This window comes from Triturus cristatus, chromosome 7, assembly GCF_964204655.1.
Source record: "Triturus cristatus chromosome 7, aTriCri1.1, whole genome shotgun sequence".
In the NCBI taxonomy this organism is placed as follows: Eukaryota; Metazoa; Chordata; class Amphibia; order Caudata; family Salamandridae; genus Triturus; species Triturus cristatus.
The window spans coordinates 392223297-392237938 of NC_140590.1; the positions used below are offsets into that span (position 1 = coordinate 392223297).

At 46.1% G+C, this 14642-nt stretch overlaps 1 protein-coding gene across 2 annotated transcripts in view; it reads left to right on the plus strand.

Moving 5' to 3' along the window:
• LOC146809765 (serine/threonine-protein kinase SBK2-like) overlaps positions 1-14642 on the plus strand; it is a 190754-nt gene that overhangs the window by 135852 nt on the left and 40260 nt on the right. For both annotated transcript variants that reach the window (XM_085616613.1, XM_085616614.1), the window contains exon 2: positions 9420-9587. In XM_085616613.1, the coding sequence (XP_085472739.1) occupies positions 9422-9587 (166 nt within the window). In that variant the 5' untranslated portion in view covers positions 9420-9421. The remainder of the gene's footprint in view (positions 1-9419; positions 9588-14642) is intronic.

Consider the following 14642-nt stretch of genomic DNA (forward strand, 5'->3'; position numbering starts at 1 on the left):
CCCTGATGTTCTTCGGGACATGATCGAGACAGAAAAATTGCAACAGAGATCTATTACTATTATGCTTACTAGCAAAATGGCGTGCAACCGGATAGTTGGTGTCTCTACTAGTTATCGCCCTTTGGTGTTCTAGAATTCTCATCTTCACAGGATTTATAGTGCTCCCGATATATCTTAAACTGCACGGACATTCCAAGCAGTAAACCACATACGGGGTGCTACATGTCATGAATTTATTTATCTTTCGATGTCTCAATTCATTCGAAATTTTGTATGTTGTAACTCGTTTGCTCATGGCACATGCTCTGCACTTGCCACAGGGAAACGAGCCATGTAATCTCTGTAAGCCTGTGTCAGATTTACTGGTTTCCAAATGGCTCTCTACTAGCTCATCTTTCAGAGATCTGGCTCTACTAAAGCTGATACTTGGTTTCATAGGTAGATCTCTGCCAATGATCGTGTCAGATCTCAGAATCTTCCAATTACTCTGTAAAATGCGCCTGATATCAAATGCAGCATTCGAGTAACTGGTGATCATGCGAAATTTGTTCTCAACATCTGTATTTTTAGTTTGTGTACTTTCCTGAACTAAGAGCTCGGACCTTTCTTTTTGGGCTACCTTAGTTTTGGCCTTTCTTAGAATATCATTAGAGTATCCCCTTGCTATGTGAGTTTTGGAGTATATAAATTACTATATGTGAGAGTGAGTGATTGTGAGAGTGGCTGTATGGATGAGTGTGTGCTTGTATCAGTGATTGTATAAGAGAGTAAGTATGTTATAGCATTTGTATAAATAAGTGAGGTGGTCTGTGTATAATTGCATAGGTGAGTAAATGGGTGTGATTGATTCTTTGCATGACTGAGTAGTTGTGTGAGTAAGTCTTTGGGTGAGTGGCGGTCTGTGAGTGTATCAGTGGATATGATAGTGCTGTATTGATGAGTGACTGCATGTATGAGTTACTGTATGGGTGAATGAGTGGGTGTGAGTGTAGACCTAGGAATCAGTGAGTGTGTATGTAGTACCTGGTATTGGTGTGTCTATAGTATTGAAAATGGTAGTCTGTATTTTAGAGTGGGTGTATCAAAGGTTATATTAGGGTGTGATGAGGTGCCTCAGATTATCACGTGGATGATGTCATCAGTGATTTCATCAGTAATGTCAATTGAGATGTCATCAGTGATGTCATCAGTGATGTCACTGACCATGTCATGAATGATATAATATGTGACGTCATCAGCAGTGCATTGCGGGGGTGTGAGTTATAGTTAGCTCCACTGATTATAACGGCCGAATTTCTCTGGTTTTGTGTGAGTGAAATGTCCAACTAACTATAACGTCCTTGAAACCTATGGTTTTTTTCAGTGAATTTCTAAGGTTTTTTAAATGCCAATTTCTAACTATAACGGGCCTGAAACCTATGGCTTTTTCAGTGAATTTCAAAGGTTTTTTAAATGCTAATTTCTAACTATAACGTCCCTGACACTTATGTTTTTTTCAGTGAAATTTAAAGGTTTTTTAAATGCTAATATCTACCTATAATGTCCCCGAAACCTGTGTTTTTTTATGTGAGTTTCAAAGGTTTTTAAAATGTTAATTTCTAACTATAACATTCCTATTAAATCCCCTTGAATCCTGAGGGTCCGTGGAGGCCATCTAGCCCACCAGGTACCTCCAGTAAGCGCCACAGAGCTGCATTGCAGAGAGGTGTTCCAAGGTCACTCCCCTTTTTACACCACGCTGCAAATGTAGCTTGTGGCACACTGCTGCTCGTAGGATGAAGTCCACTTGTATCCTGAGGTCCTCTTCGCCCCAACATCAGTGCACCAGAAGCCACGTTTGCAGAGTGGTGTAAAAAGGGGCATGGCCTCGGCCCACCTCTTTGTAACACAGCTCTGTGGCATTTACTGGAGGTACTTGGTGGGCTAGTTGGCCCCCAGGGATCCTCAGGATTGAAGGGCACTAAATCCCCCAATTTACAACGCGCTAGGGGACACGTTTGCACACTTGTTGTTTGATGCCCCGCCCCCTCGCTGCACCACTGGTGCATTGTAATTTGGGGAATTAAGTCCCTTTCAATCCTGAGGGTCCCTGGGGGCCAGCTAGCCCGCCAGGTACCTCGGGTAACCACCACAGAGCTGTGTTGCAGAGAGGTGTGAAAAGGGGTGTGGCCTCGGACCACCTCTCTGCAACTCAGCTCTGTGGCACTTACTGGAGGCAACTGGTGGGCTAGTTGGTCCACAGAGACCCTCAGTATTCAAAGGGACTTAATCCCCCAAGTTAGAACATGCCAGGAGGTGCATTTGCAGCAACTTCAGGAAGGGGGTGGGGCCTCCGGCGAGTACCCGGTTTCTTTTTTCTTTTTCTTTCTGAGAGGGGGGCTGCGTGGACCCCCTTCCCTGGGCTACTTTTGGCCCTGGGGACCCCATCCCCCGGGGCCTGAGCATTTTCCTTTTATTTTTAAAGAAACGGGAAGGGGGCTGTGTGGTCCACCTTCCCGGGCCACTATTCGCTCCCGGGACCCCATCCCCGGGGCATGGCCAGACTTGTTTTTAAAAAAACATAAATTTGGAGGGGTGCCGCGTGGCCCCCCTCCTTCGGCCAATTATGGCACTGGGGACCCCATTCCCTGGGGCCCAGCCTTTTCCTTTTTTTATTATTTTTTATTATCCCCCTTCCCTTGGCCACTATTGGCCCGGGGACCCCATCCCCCCGGGGCTTGGCTATTATTTTATTTTATTATTATTTAGAGGAGGGGGACCACGCAGCCCGCTCCCCAGGCCGATTTTGGCCCCAGGGACCCCATCCCCCGGGGCCAGGCCATTGTTTTTTTTTTAAAGGGAGAGGGGCCACGTGGCCGCCATCCCGGGCCACTTCTGGCCCCAGGACCCCATCTTCCGGGGCCTGGCCTCACTGTTGGGGGCCGTGAGGGGAGCCCCAATGCCTCCACGGTCCCACCGGCTGCCCGCTTTCTGCGGGAGACGGCTTTACTCTTGAGCAAGGGGAGCTGCTGACGCCAAAGTTATTGGGAAAACAAAAAATGCTTTTTTGAATAGAAACAAGGTCCTAACTATAACTACCTACTGGCAACTGCCAGTTGGTAAGATATATATAGATGGCTTTTAAGATATTGGAACTCAAAATACCAGAATGCAGTTGTTAGACATGCCTACTATGGCAGGACTTTAAATTGAGCCGCCGCGAATGCGGCGGAAAATTCCTGCAGCTGCTTTCTCCATTGTGAAGCCAGTGACCAAGGGACAAGGAAGCCCGAAACATGTTTGGCTATAGACTCTAGCTGCAATGGTGGACCTTTTTCCCTGCTATCCTGCCAAATAAAAGGTATTCTACACGACGTTGTGTGGCGTTTCAATCGTGGTGCGCTTTTCATTTGGATATATAGCGGTCTGTGCCAGGCCGCGAAACACTCCGCTGCAGAGGAGCAGATCCTAGACGCCGATGATTACAGGCGTACAAGGAACGGCGTGACCAATGTGGCAGGTCATCACTAGTGGGGACCCAGCTTTGCCCTGTGCAGTTACCTACTATAGGAATAAGAAATTTACTGGGAGGAAAAGCGCAATGCCATGATGGCTTTTAAGACATTGGAACTCAAAATACCAGAATGCAGTCGTTAGACGCGCCTACTAGGGCGGGACTTTAAATTGAGCCGCCGCGAGTGTGGCGGAAAATTCCTGCAGCTGCTTTCTCCATTGTGAAGCCAGTGACCAAGGGACAAGGAAGCCCGAAACATGTTTGGCTATAGACTCTAGCTGCAATGGTGGAAATTTTTCCCTGCTATCCTGCCAAATTAAAGGTATTCTACACGACCGTGTGTGGCGTTTCAATCGTGGTGCGCTTTTCATTTGGATATATAGCGGTCTGTGCAAGGCCGCGAAACGCCCCGCTGCAGAGGAGCAGATCCTGCACGCCGATGATTACAGGCGTACAAGGAACGGCGTGACCAATGTGGCAGGTCATCACTAGCGGGGACCCAGCTTTGCCCTGTGCAGTTACCTACTATAGGAATAAGAAATTTACTGGGAGGAAAAGCGCAATGCCATGATGGCTTTTAAGACATTGGAACTCAAAATACCAGAAAGCAGTCGTGAGGCACGCCTACTAGGGCGTGACTTTAAATTGATTTTTAAATTGATATTTCACTCCAATTTTCTTCCCAATAAAGAGAAAGTCTGCACTCTGAGACTACGATAATTTTCATTTATTTTAAGACAGCGCTTGCCAAGGAAACTCGTTTTGGCTGTTCACTCATCCTTTGTCAACCTTAAAGAGCCTCATTAGCTTTGCAGATTAAATACTTCCACATGTGTCCAGGTAAGTAACCATAGACAAAATACTTTCCATTTAGATTACTTCTTTTGTGTCCACTATTTGCCTTCACATGTTAAAAGATATTAAAATCCGTAAAAGTGCTCAACAACAGTTCTTGCAGCTTTAAAAAGCAACAAATAGAAAATAAATGCAATAGCTTTCTTTTGGTTTTCTGGTGTTTATAACCTCTGAGACTATAATTTATTTCTCTTTTTCAGGCTCCTTTTCATATTTTGTCCCAATTCAGGGGCACTATTTAATCCTTGCACAGTCCCAAAATGGCTTTGTGTTTCCAGAAAACATCCTTCATATTGTCTTTCAACAACCTTCTATGTCAAGCTGCTCGAACACTGCAACTCACGAACAAGCACTGTCTGCTAATAACCAATTGGCTCATTACGACGGCGGGCAGACCTGAGTTCGCCCACCATCTTTGCAGTGTGTGGTACCACCCGCCAGACATGTGGTGGTACCACCACTTCAATTACGATGCACTCGCCATACCAGCGGGCGCGTCCAGAGCATTTAACATTGCGGACGATGCTGCTGGCTGCAGCACCGTCCGCAATGTCAAAATGTCATGCTGTGCATTTATATATATCCAAGCGGTGAACCGGCGAACAAACAACACCCATCCGAGCTGGTCGGGGCTCAGTAGCGCACACCTCCTCTCACATATACAAAAGAAAACTCCTCACAAAGGATCCAGTGAGAAAGACGAGCCCCTCCGGTTTTGGTTAATCGTTATACGGATTTTAATGGCACAAAAGACGCGTTTCGACTTCCTCGCGAAGTGTTGTGACCAAGATTTTGCGTGGAAGTCGAAACGCAGCTTTTGTGCCATTAAAATTCATAAAACGATTACCCAAAACCAGAGTGGCTCCCCTTTCTCTAAGGTTTCATTGTGGGGAGTTTTCTTTTGTTTATATATATATACATATACCAATCATCTTGGGGCCAACACGTACCAAGTGCTCTACAGATGGTGAGAAAGGACATTGCTCCTGGGGGTGGGGCGGACCTAAACCAATCATCTTGGGGCCAACATTTAAATACACGATGTTACCTGCAACTTCTCATAAGACTCCTGGCGCTGAAGAAGGCATATGTGATGCTGAAATGCATTCGCCGTTGAGAAGCTTGTGATCGAATAAATTGGCCTCCCTGCTTACCCCAATTGTGGCCTCTGCTCTTTTCTTGGAGGAGTCTTTGTGATATTTAGCACGTATGCCAGAGGTGCGCTCCAGAGTCCCCCGCATCTCAAAGTTGGCCTTGGTCTCGCTGGCATCTGCTGCGGCAGACTTTGCGTGTTTCCAGGGTACTGGATTACCAAGGCCCACCCCCGGGTCCAGGAGGAGATGGGGCGGTGACGGAGTTATTTAACTCTGCGCTGGGCGAGATTGGGTCTCTGGTCTTGCCCCCGCTGAAAGGAATCTTGTTCCGTGGAGGTTGATGCGGTCTGGGGACCCAGGGGGACACTGCAATTCACACAACAGGCAGGGGATTTGGCCAGATGACATCGTGACGCCAATTTCCGCAACAACAACAAGCTACTAACCCGCCTTACCTACATGGATATCTATTGCATCCTGGGAACTGTAGTGCACACGTACCAAGTGCACTACAGATGGTGAGAAAGGACGTTGCTCCTGGGTGCGGGGCGGACCTAAACCAATCATCTTGGGGCCAACATTTAAATACACGATGTTACCTGCAACTCCTCATAAGACTCCTGGCGCTGAAGAAGGCATATGTGATGCCGAAATGCATTCGCCGTTGAGAAGCTTGTGATCGAATAAAGTGGCCTCCCTGCTTATCCCAATTGTGGCCTCTGCTCTTTTCTTGGAGGAGTCTTTGTGATATTTAGCGCATATGCCAGAGGTGCGCTCCAGAGGCCCCCGCATCTCAAAGTTGGCCTTGGTCTCGCTGGCATCTGCTATGGTGGATTTTGCGTGTTTCCAGGGTACTGGTTTACAAAGGCCCACCCCCGGGTCCAAGAGGAGATGGGGCGGTGACGGGGTTATTTAACTTTGCGCTGGGCGAGATTGGATCTCTGGTCTTGCCCCCGCTGAAAGGAATCTTGTTCTGTGGAGTTTGATGTGGTCTGGGGACCCAGGGGGACACTGCAATTCACACAACAGGCAGGGGATTTGGCCAGATGACATGGTGATGCCAATTTCCGCAACAACAACAAGCCACTAACCCGCCTTACCTATCTGGATATCTATTGCATCCTGGGAACTGTAGTGCACACGTACCAAGTGCTCTACAGATGGTGAGAAAGGACATTGCTCCTGGGGGTGGGGCGGACCTAAACCAATCATCTTGGGGCCAACATTTAAATACACAATGTTACCTGCAACTCCTCATAGGACTTCTGGCGCTGAAGAAGGCATATGTGATGCCGAAATGCATTCGCCGTTGAGAAGCTTGTGATCGAATAAAGTGGCCTCCCTGCTTACCCCAATTGTGGCCTCTGCTCTTTTCTTGGAGGAGTCTTTGTGATATATATATCTATATATACATATGTATATATGTCTTAGAAAAAGAGGACGGATACATAATGGGCAATCTGTGTAATATGGCATAATATTGCTACTGAAGGATTCTGGGGACATCATCATAAACCCTGAGACAGGTATATAAGACCATACTGTACATACATGTTAACATTTATGTATTACATGCTTACTTGTGGGCATTTAGTTTGAAATAGCTGTTTTCTTCACAGGATACTGATTGGAAGTACCATTTTGTGCAATAAAAGCACCCTAACATGTGACGTATATGTTGATCACCACTCGCAGTTATCGTTCAGCTTTTGAATTATCTATAACTCATGGCCCTCTGGATGGATCTGCACAAAATCAGGCAATAACTTTTAGTTGTCAGATAAAGACTGGCATGCCAATTTGCAACTAAAAACAGTTAAGAAGGGGTGGGGGGAAAATATTGTGTCGTTCCATTTTAACTCCCACTGGAACTTTCCCACATGTCCTCAGCCCAAAACTTGGCATGAAAATAGAATTTTAAACAGAAAGCACGCTTTTGTTGGTTTGGTGTAAACCTTTTCAGTATTTTCGGACATATAAGTGTTTCGAAACGTTGCTGTGTCCGCTTCAAAAGCTTAACAGTTTTAAATATCTCTAATGTTTGGTATTTGCAGATCCTGTGCAAGTCCAGAAATTTAAAGGAATCTCTCGTCTTCCTAACTGTAACCGTGGTGATAGCTCTAAATAGGTGCCACAAGTGAAAGGTTTCTCTTTTGACAGCCACTTCAGGATGTGAGGCAAAGACACTACGCCATGCAATCAAAAAGGCGATATACGGGAACAGGGTTGGCACCCTGTGACCTCTAGGCCAAAGTACGAGGAAATAAAAAACGATTTCCAAAAGCTGTAGTATCTGTCGGACCTTCGTATGAACTCAGGTGTAGGGGAACTATAGATCCAAAAATGAACACTGTTGCAGGTGAAACTTCATGGCCTGGTACCAAGAACTCATGGTAAGCTTCACCAACGCTTCGGCTGGTGAAGCTTGCCCGGGGATCGTGTTACCTAGGCATGAAGTTTGTCCTGGGTCTGCAGTAACAAGTGAATATCTGTGCACTGTAAAAAAAAAGGAAATAAAACGAAATGACCACTGACTGGTCAAAGGCCAAGTTGTGTGGTCCTGGGTCTGCAGTAACAAGTGAATATCTGTTCACTGTAACAAAAAAAGGAAATACAACGAAATAGCCACTGACTGGTCAAAGGCCAAGTTGTGTGGTTCAAGCCCTATGTGCAGCGAGGCTGGCTGTGCACAGCAGGGATTGCGCACCCACAACAGGGGGTAGACTACCTTTGGAGAGCCTGTTCTGAAACTGTATTTTCCTCGGTTCTCTCTGCTCAGTTTATTGTTGCACTAAGTGCACGTCACATACTTAGATAATGCTTCTTCCACAGTTGAAAAGATGGAAATTATCCAGGCAATGGATTTTAGTGGCAAACTTCAACTCTCCTTTACATGACCCTCGGGATTTCCTTTATCCTGTTCTTCCTGCCCAGAAATCATTCCATAACAGCAAAAAGATTTTAATTCTCAAAAAAGAAAAGTACTGTAAAAAATACTAAATAATCTTCTTGCCTGTAGAGCTCTCCCACAGCAAGGAAATAGGTATGAGTATTTGGAACGCTGGTTTCCAGTACCGTAGAACCAGCAAGGCCTCAAACATGGAAAACTTGAAAGAGGAGGAGGAAAATGTACCACTGCAATACTTCCAGATGCGGAGAAAGACGAATACTCAATTTTACAAATGTCATCAATATACTGAAATAAATATAAAAAAGCTGTTTGTCCAGAGAGATAACAAAATAGTCATCTCTTGTGCAATGAAACAGCTCCTAAAAATATGCCACTAAGCCTTCTTCGCAACTTTGAGGGAGTAAAGAAGAGCTAAAAAACGTTTTTTTTTTTAAATAGTATTTTTTTAAAAACTATAAAAGTAAATGTTTAAAAAAAGAAGTGAAAATGGTTCCGCTATAAGAACCTTATATACAAAAAAACAACAACAAAAACCAAAGAGAAATAACACGCACATAATCAATAAACCCACAGTTGGGTGGTCCAACCATGGTGGATTGGGCACAGGCCAAGCCCTTTACCCAACCCCTGGTGAACAGGCCCGAAAGCGGAATGCCCCAGGGCTTGAGCCACTGTGGAAGGTTGGACACAGGGCATGGCTGCAGGCCAGCACCTGCAGCCAAATCTCACAGTGCACATGAAGTCTCGGCTTAAGTGTTTTCTTCAGAGTTTTATCTCCTTTTCATTTTGCTTTTTTTTTTTTACCATATTATAGTTCCTAATAGACATAATACATGCACCAATTTAAATCAGATGATTTTGTTGAAGGAAAATGTAACAATAAAGAGGAGGCATATCACAAAAATAAGCGGTCCAAAAATATTTGGTTGAAAAATTGTTATCTAAGTTAGAGCACAGTCTTTTAGCTCAAGTGAGGCTCAAAGCAAGACTTTGTTATTTATGAAATGTTAATTGCACAAATCCTTATTGAGCTATTTACAAATTTCTGTTTGCTTCTCACTTCTAGCTATGAATCTCAACACAGGTCTGGAGGTGGCCTCAATGCTAGAGGAGATGATGCAGTTGACGTCTCAGAATCTGGTCCGAATGGAAGTGACCGACCACTACAAGGTCATCAAGGAGCTGGGGAAGGGCAAATATGGATTGGTGACTCTCGTCACCCACCGTAAGAGAGGTAACAGAGGGCCTCGGAAGGGTCAAATATGCATAATGCGCTGCTACTCTTGCCCCACATTGTTATCGGGGTAATTCCAGGCTTGAGGGAATGCTCATCTCTCACACGTTACAGTTAGGTAAGCTAGGAAAGGGCAAATGTCGATTAAGGATTCTAAACATTCATGGTCTGTGATGTAACAAGAGGTCTGGGTAAAGAAAAGACTAATTAGGGACTCTTAGTCACCCAATGTCAGCCATAAAATTTACAGCGACAGAGCTAGCAGTCTGGGAACATTTATTGATGTGACAAGGAAGAATACTGCCATGTAAAAGTGAGTTTTGGAGACCCTATTATTAACAAAATGCTGCTAGAGTGACATTTAGTTTGTGACCCTCAGTAAAGGGTATCTGGAAAGCACTCTGTGCAAATGTGATAGTGGGCCTCACCTCAAAGGGGCCCCACACCACTGGGTCTTCATCGGAGGGCCCCACCCCTCCCAGAGAGGCAGGGTTTTAAACGCACCTCTGCAGTCAAAATGCATGTTTCTTCCAGCGAGTCGTGTTTTACTGTTACCTGTTGACATTACCAATGAGCCAGGGGTCGCGCAGACTCTGTCAGGAGTAGCAAAGGCTAAGCTAGGGGTCGCAGCTTCGACCCCTGGCGACTCCTCATAGATGTCCAAGACCCTAGCCTATCCCTAACCCTTTCCCTATCCCCAACTGAACTCAGTCCTAACCCTATCATAAACCGTGCCATAGCAAGGGGTGGGCATACTTTTCTCTTGTGTAAATATTTATAATTACCTCAAAATTACTTGCAATTATGCATAATTGTTTGAGAAGTGTAATCCAGACTCATTCAAAAGTTATACATTACTTGACTGGAAACAAAAAAAAAAAAGATAATTTCGCAGTTGCTGAATCTTAAGCTTCAAGCTGTTTAAGAGTGACGATACCCTGCAGAGCAAGGAGCTTTACTGGGGCATAGTGAGGCTGATTGAGGGAGGATCAGTGCTGGATGCAGGGGCTCAAAGTCTCAGGGCCCGATTCACAGAACTAACTTGAGACAAAATCCTAAACTTACTACCATTTTGGTATTCACAGAAGGCACTTACTCATTTTGGTATTCACAGAAGGCACTTACTCATTTCGGTATTCACAGAAGTTAGGAGTCCTATCTTTAGGACACCTAAATGCCTTCTGTGAATACCGAAAGCCTTAAAATTAGGATTTTTCTCAGTTTAGTAGTAGTATAGTTAGGACTCCTCACTTTAGGACTCCTAAATGCCTTCTGTGAATAACGAAAGTCTTAAAATAAGGATTTTTCTCAATTTAGTAGTAGTAAACTTAGGACTCCTAACTTTAGAACTCCTAAATGCCTTCTGTGAATACCGAAAGCCTTAAAATTAGGATTTTTCTCAGTTTAGTAGTAGTAAAGTTAGGAGTCCTAACTTTAGGACTCCTAAACTGAGAAAAATCCTAATTTTAAGACTTTCGGTATTCACAGAAGGCATTTAGGAGTCATAAAGTTAGGACTCCTAACTTCTGTGAATACCGAAGTGAGTAAGTGTCTTCTGTGAATACCTAAATGAGTAAGTGCCTTCTGTGAATACGAAAATGGCAGTAAGTTTAGGATTTTGTCTTAAGTTAGTTCTGTGAATCGGGCCCTCAGGTTCCATCTAATGCTGTACGGGTGTCTCAGTTCGAGTGTAACCCCCTCTTGCAATTGCGACTCAATTTTGATGTGGCGCACCCTCCTTGAATAACTGGTAAACAATAAATATGGAGGTTTGCAAGGCTCGAAGCTGTGGCACAGGGGCCCCCAACACTTTAGGGCGCCCTTAACTTTTCAGGGGGTCCGCATTTGGGTCAGTGGCTATCTAAGAGGAGAGGGAGATTCAGGGGCCCCTCAACGTACTCTGCAGGGGCCCCCCATCATTTTGTGTTACACCACTGGCTCGAGGTTTCATTCTTTTATTCATAATACAAATTTCAGATTTCTTCACAGCTCTACCCTCTGTCTCTAGCTCCCTTTAGCAGTCTCTCTGAGAAACAGATTATTGACGCAGGCTATTCTTAGCTCCCTTGGCACTCATGATCCACAGAGCATGGTCCTTCCACGCAGGGCAGCACATCCAGCAGGCACTCTCTTTTGAGTGAAGCAGCACTGGGCTTCTCGAAGCCAGTCCCTCTAATAAGCAGGGTTTTCAAGGGATGTGCGCTAAGGGTCCCTGTAGACTCCACAAAAAGAATATGTGAGGTATGCTTTCAAAACAGATTTAGAGACAACTCTTTCCAATGCTCTCGCAGGTCTTCAGGAATTCTGCGTTTCTATGTGCAGGGAATTATTGAGTTAAATAAATGGTCTCTCTTTGCAGTGAGTCAAGCAGAATGATTTAAAGGGTATACCATTTTAAATTGGTGGTGATCAAAGAACCAATCCTGATAAAATTCCCACACTTCCAAATTGTATTCTTCTGGAAAACTAATATGTTTCACAGTCTACGAATGTGGTCCGTAGTATTAAACCCTTTCCAGAAGCTGGAGCCTTTACATTGCCACAATAATTAACCCATGTCTGTGAGAAAGTGCCCTCTTTCTGCAAGGTTACTCCCACTTTTTGCTGAATTGCTGATGTGCTTTGACTGAGTGTGCCCTGGGTTCCTGCTAATCAGGTACCCATGGCCTATGCTCTTTCCCTAAAAACTGCATTAATGCCTAAACCCAATTGGCATCTCTGGCCACAGGTCAGCCCCTGGTAAATGGTACCACAGGTACCCAGGGCACTGTGACCAGAAAAGGCCCCTAAGTGCTGCAGCACTTTTTGTGCTGCCATTAGAGGTGCTGTACCATTACACTCACAAGAATATATACTTTTACAACGCGGTTTTTACACCGCAATACAATCACAACGCGGTCGTTACAACGACTGCGTTGTGACCACACAGTTCCATTACAATGAAAGTCGTTACAACGACTTGCGCTAGATGGCGTGCTGGACTTAAGAATAGTATGATTTACTATTCCAACTCCAGTGTGTGCAACACTAGGGAAGGTGTTGGAATAGATAATCATACTATTCCTTAGTCTAGAGTGCCATTTAGCGCAAGTGTAATGGCTCTGCATGGTCACAACGCGGTCGTTGTAACAACCGCGTTGTGTATTGTATTTGCAGGCTGCGTGCTTTGGTGCAGAACAAAGTGGAGAGTCGACATGGCCCACATCTCTGTGTGCCATGCCTACAACCCACTGCCCTGTCACAGAGCAGTCTTCCCTCTAGCTGCGTTTACTATACCAGTGGTGAGGGTACAGGTGCAAGAGCCCTGTCCCCCTACAGTGTCTAAGTCCATTCTTAAACATTGTAAGTGCAGTGCTGCCATTAAGAGTATATGGTGCTGGGAGTTTGTCAATACGATGTCTAGCGCACCATAATGGCTACACTGAAAACTGAGAAGCTTGGTATCAAACTTCTCAGCACATTAAACCCACACTGATGCCAGTGTGGGATTTATTGCAAAATGCATACAGAGGGCGTCTTAGAGATGTCCCCTGAAAACTAACCTACCACTAGTGTCCAGGCTAAGTGGCTGCCTTCAGCTGCCACCACCAGACATGTTTCTGGACCCCTGGGTCGAGAGCCTGCTGCTCTCTGGGGCCTGAAACAATGCACATCCTGGGACGAGGTACCAAGCCTCTTCCCCAGGATGGGCAGGGTTCACGTAGGGGAAGCTTCAAAGGCTTGCCGCCTTTGTGAGCTTCCCCAGGCCACTTGCTGCTTCCAGCAACTGGTCCCCACTGGTTCTGACCCCCACTTTGGGTGGGAGAACCGGTGGGAAAAACAAGTGAGGAAGAGAGGTGTGCCCACCTCTGCCAACTCCACCCATCTGGTGGGGGAGGCAAGGTGAAGCACAACTCTCAGTCCCCACCATCTTGCAGATGGGGGACTCAGCCAACTAGGGCCAGGCTCATGCCCCCCTCCCACTGGAGTGTGGCATAATAGGGGTTGTACCCACCCCAGGGAAGGGACCCATTGGTCCTAACCTTTTTACCTACCTATAATGTCCCTAAATCTAGTATTTAGGGGCACCCCTGAACCTTGCTTCCTCAGACAAGAAGAAACTTCTAAAGAAGAAGAAGAAGGAGCAAACAGCCGTGCAGAAGCTAACAAGAAGACGCACACTGACTTCGACCCCAGCCCTAGCGGCCTGTCTCCACCTCGAATCTGCTCATGCGAAATACTGGTGTGTCCTGCAGTAAGTAACCTTGAAAACCACGGAGGACCTGCCTGCTTTCAATCTCAAAGACTGTGTCTCTTGTGAAAACCGTATTTGTTCATCTGCAACCTCTGGTTCCGACCGGACAGAGCGGATCCGCCCCACTCTGCACCCGCCATCCACGACCCGAGCTTGAGTAGGCAAACATCACGAGGAGGTCCCCCGGCCGATCTTAACCTGAGATACGGTGACCCCTGACCTGTCTCAAGCCTCCAGCTGACGTCTGCAGCCTAAATCCAGAAGGTCTCCCCAACAGCGACCAGGAGCTGGTGAGAAGATCCGACCCCAAAAGGCACCACTGCACCCGATGACCCACGGCCTTGGGTGGCCAAGCCGACAATGCCTAACCAACCCCTACCTTCCCAATTTACCTCTTGAAGTGGTGGTCGCACCAAGAAGACCTTCGTCCCCAAGCCTGCAGTGCCTTTGCAAACCGGAGGTTCCCCATTGCAAACAACAGGGTGCCCGACCACGAAACAGCACCCCGCACCCGGCCACCCTAGTGCCGCTGAGGGTGCACCTTTGGTGCTACTTTGTTTCCCCATTTGCCCTGAGCAAAAGTTCAGGAGCTTTGCTCTTACAACCAAGTGGCCTGCTTGTCAGCAGCCACCGACCAGAGGCCCCCTATCCCCTATCGGTTAACATTGGGCCTCAGCACTCTGCTCCCGGCCGCCCTAGTGCCGCTGAGGGTGTAAAAAGAGTGCATCCTTGACCCTGGGGGACCCCTGAAAAGCCCATCCAAGTCTATATTCTGCTGCATTTACAAAGTATTGCTTTTCTCTCCAATCATACTGTAAATC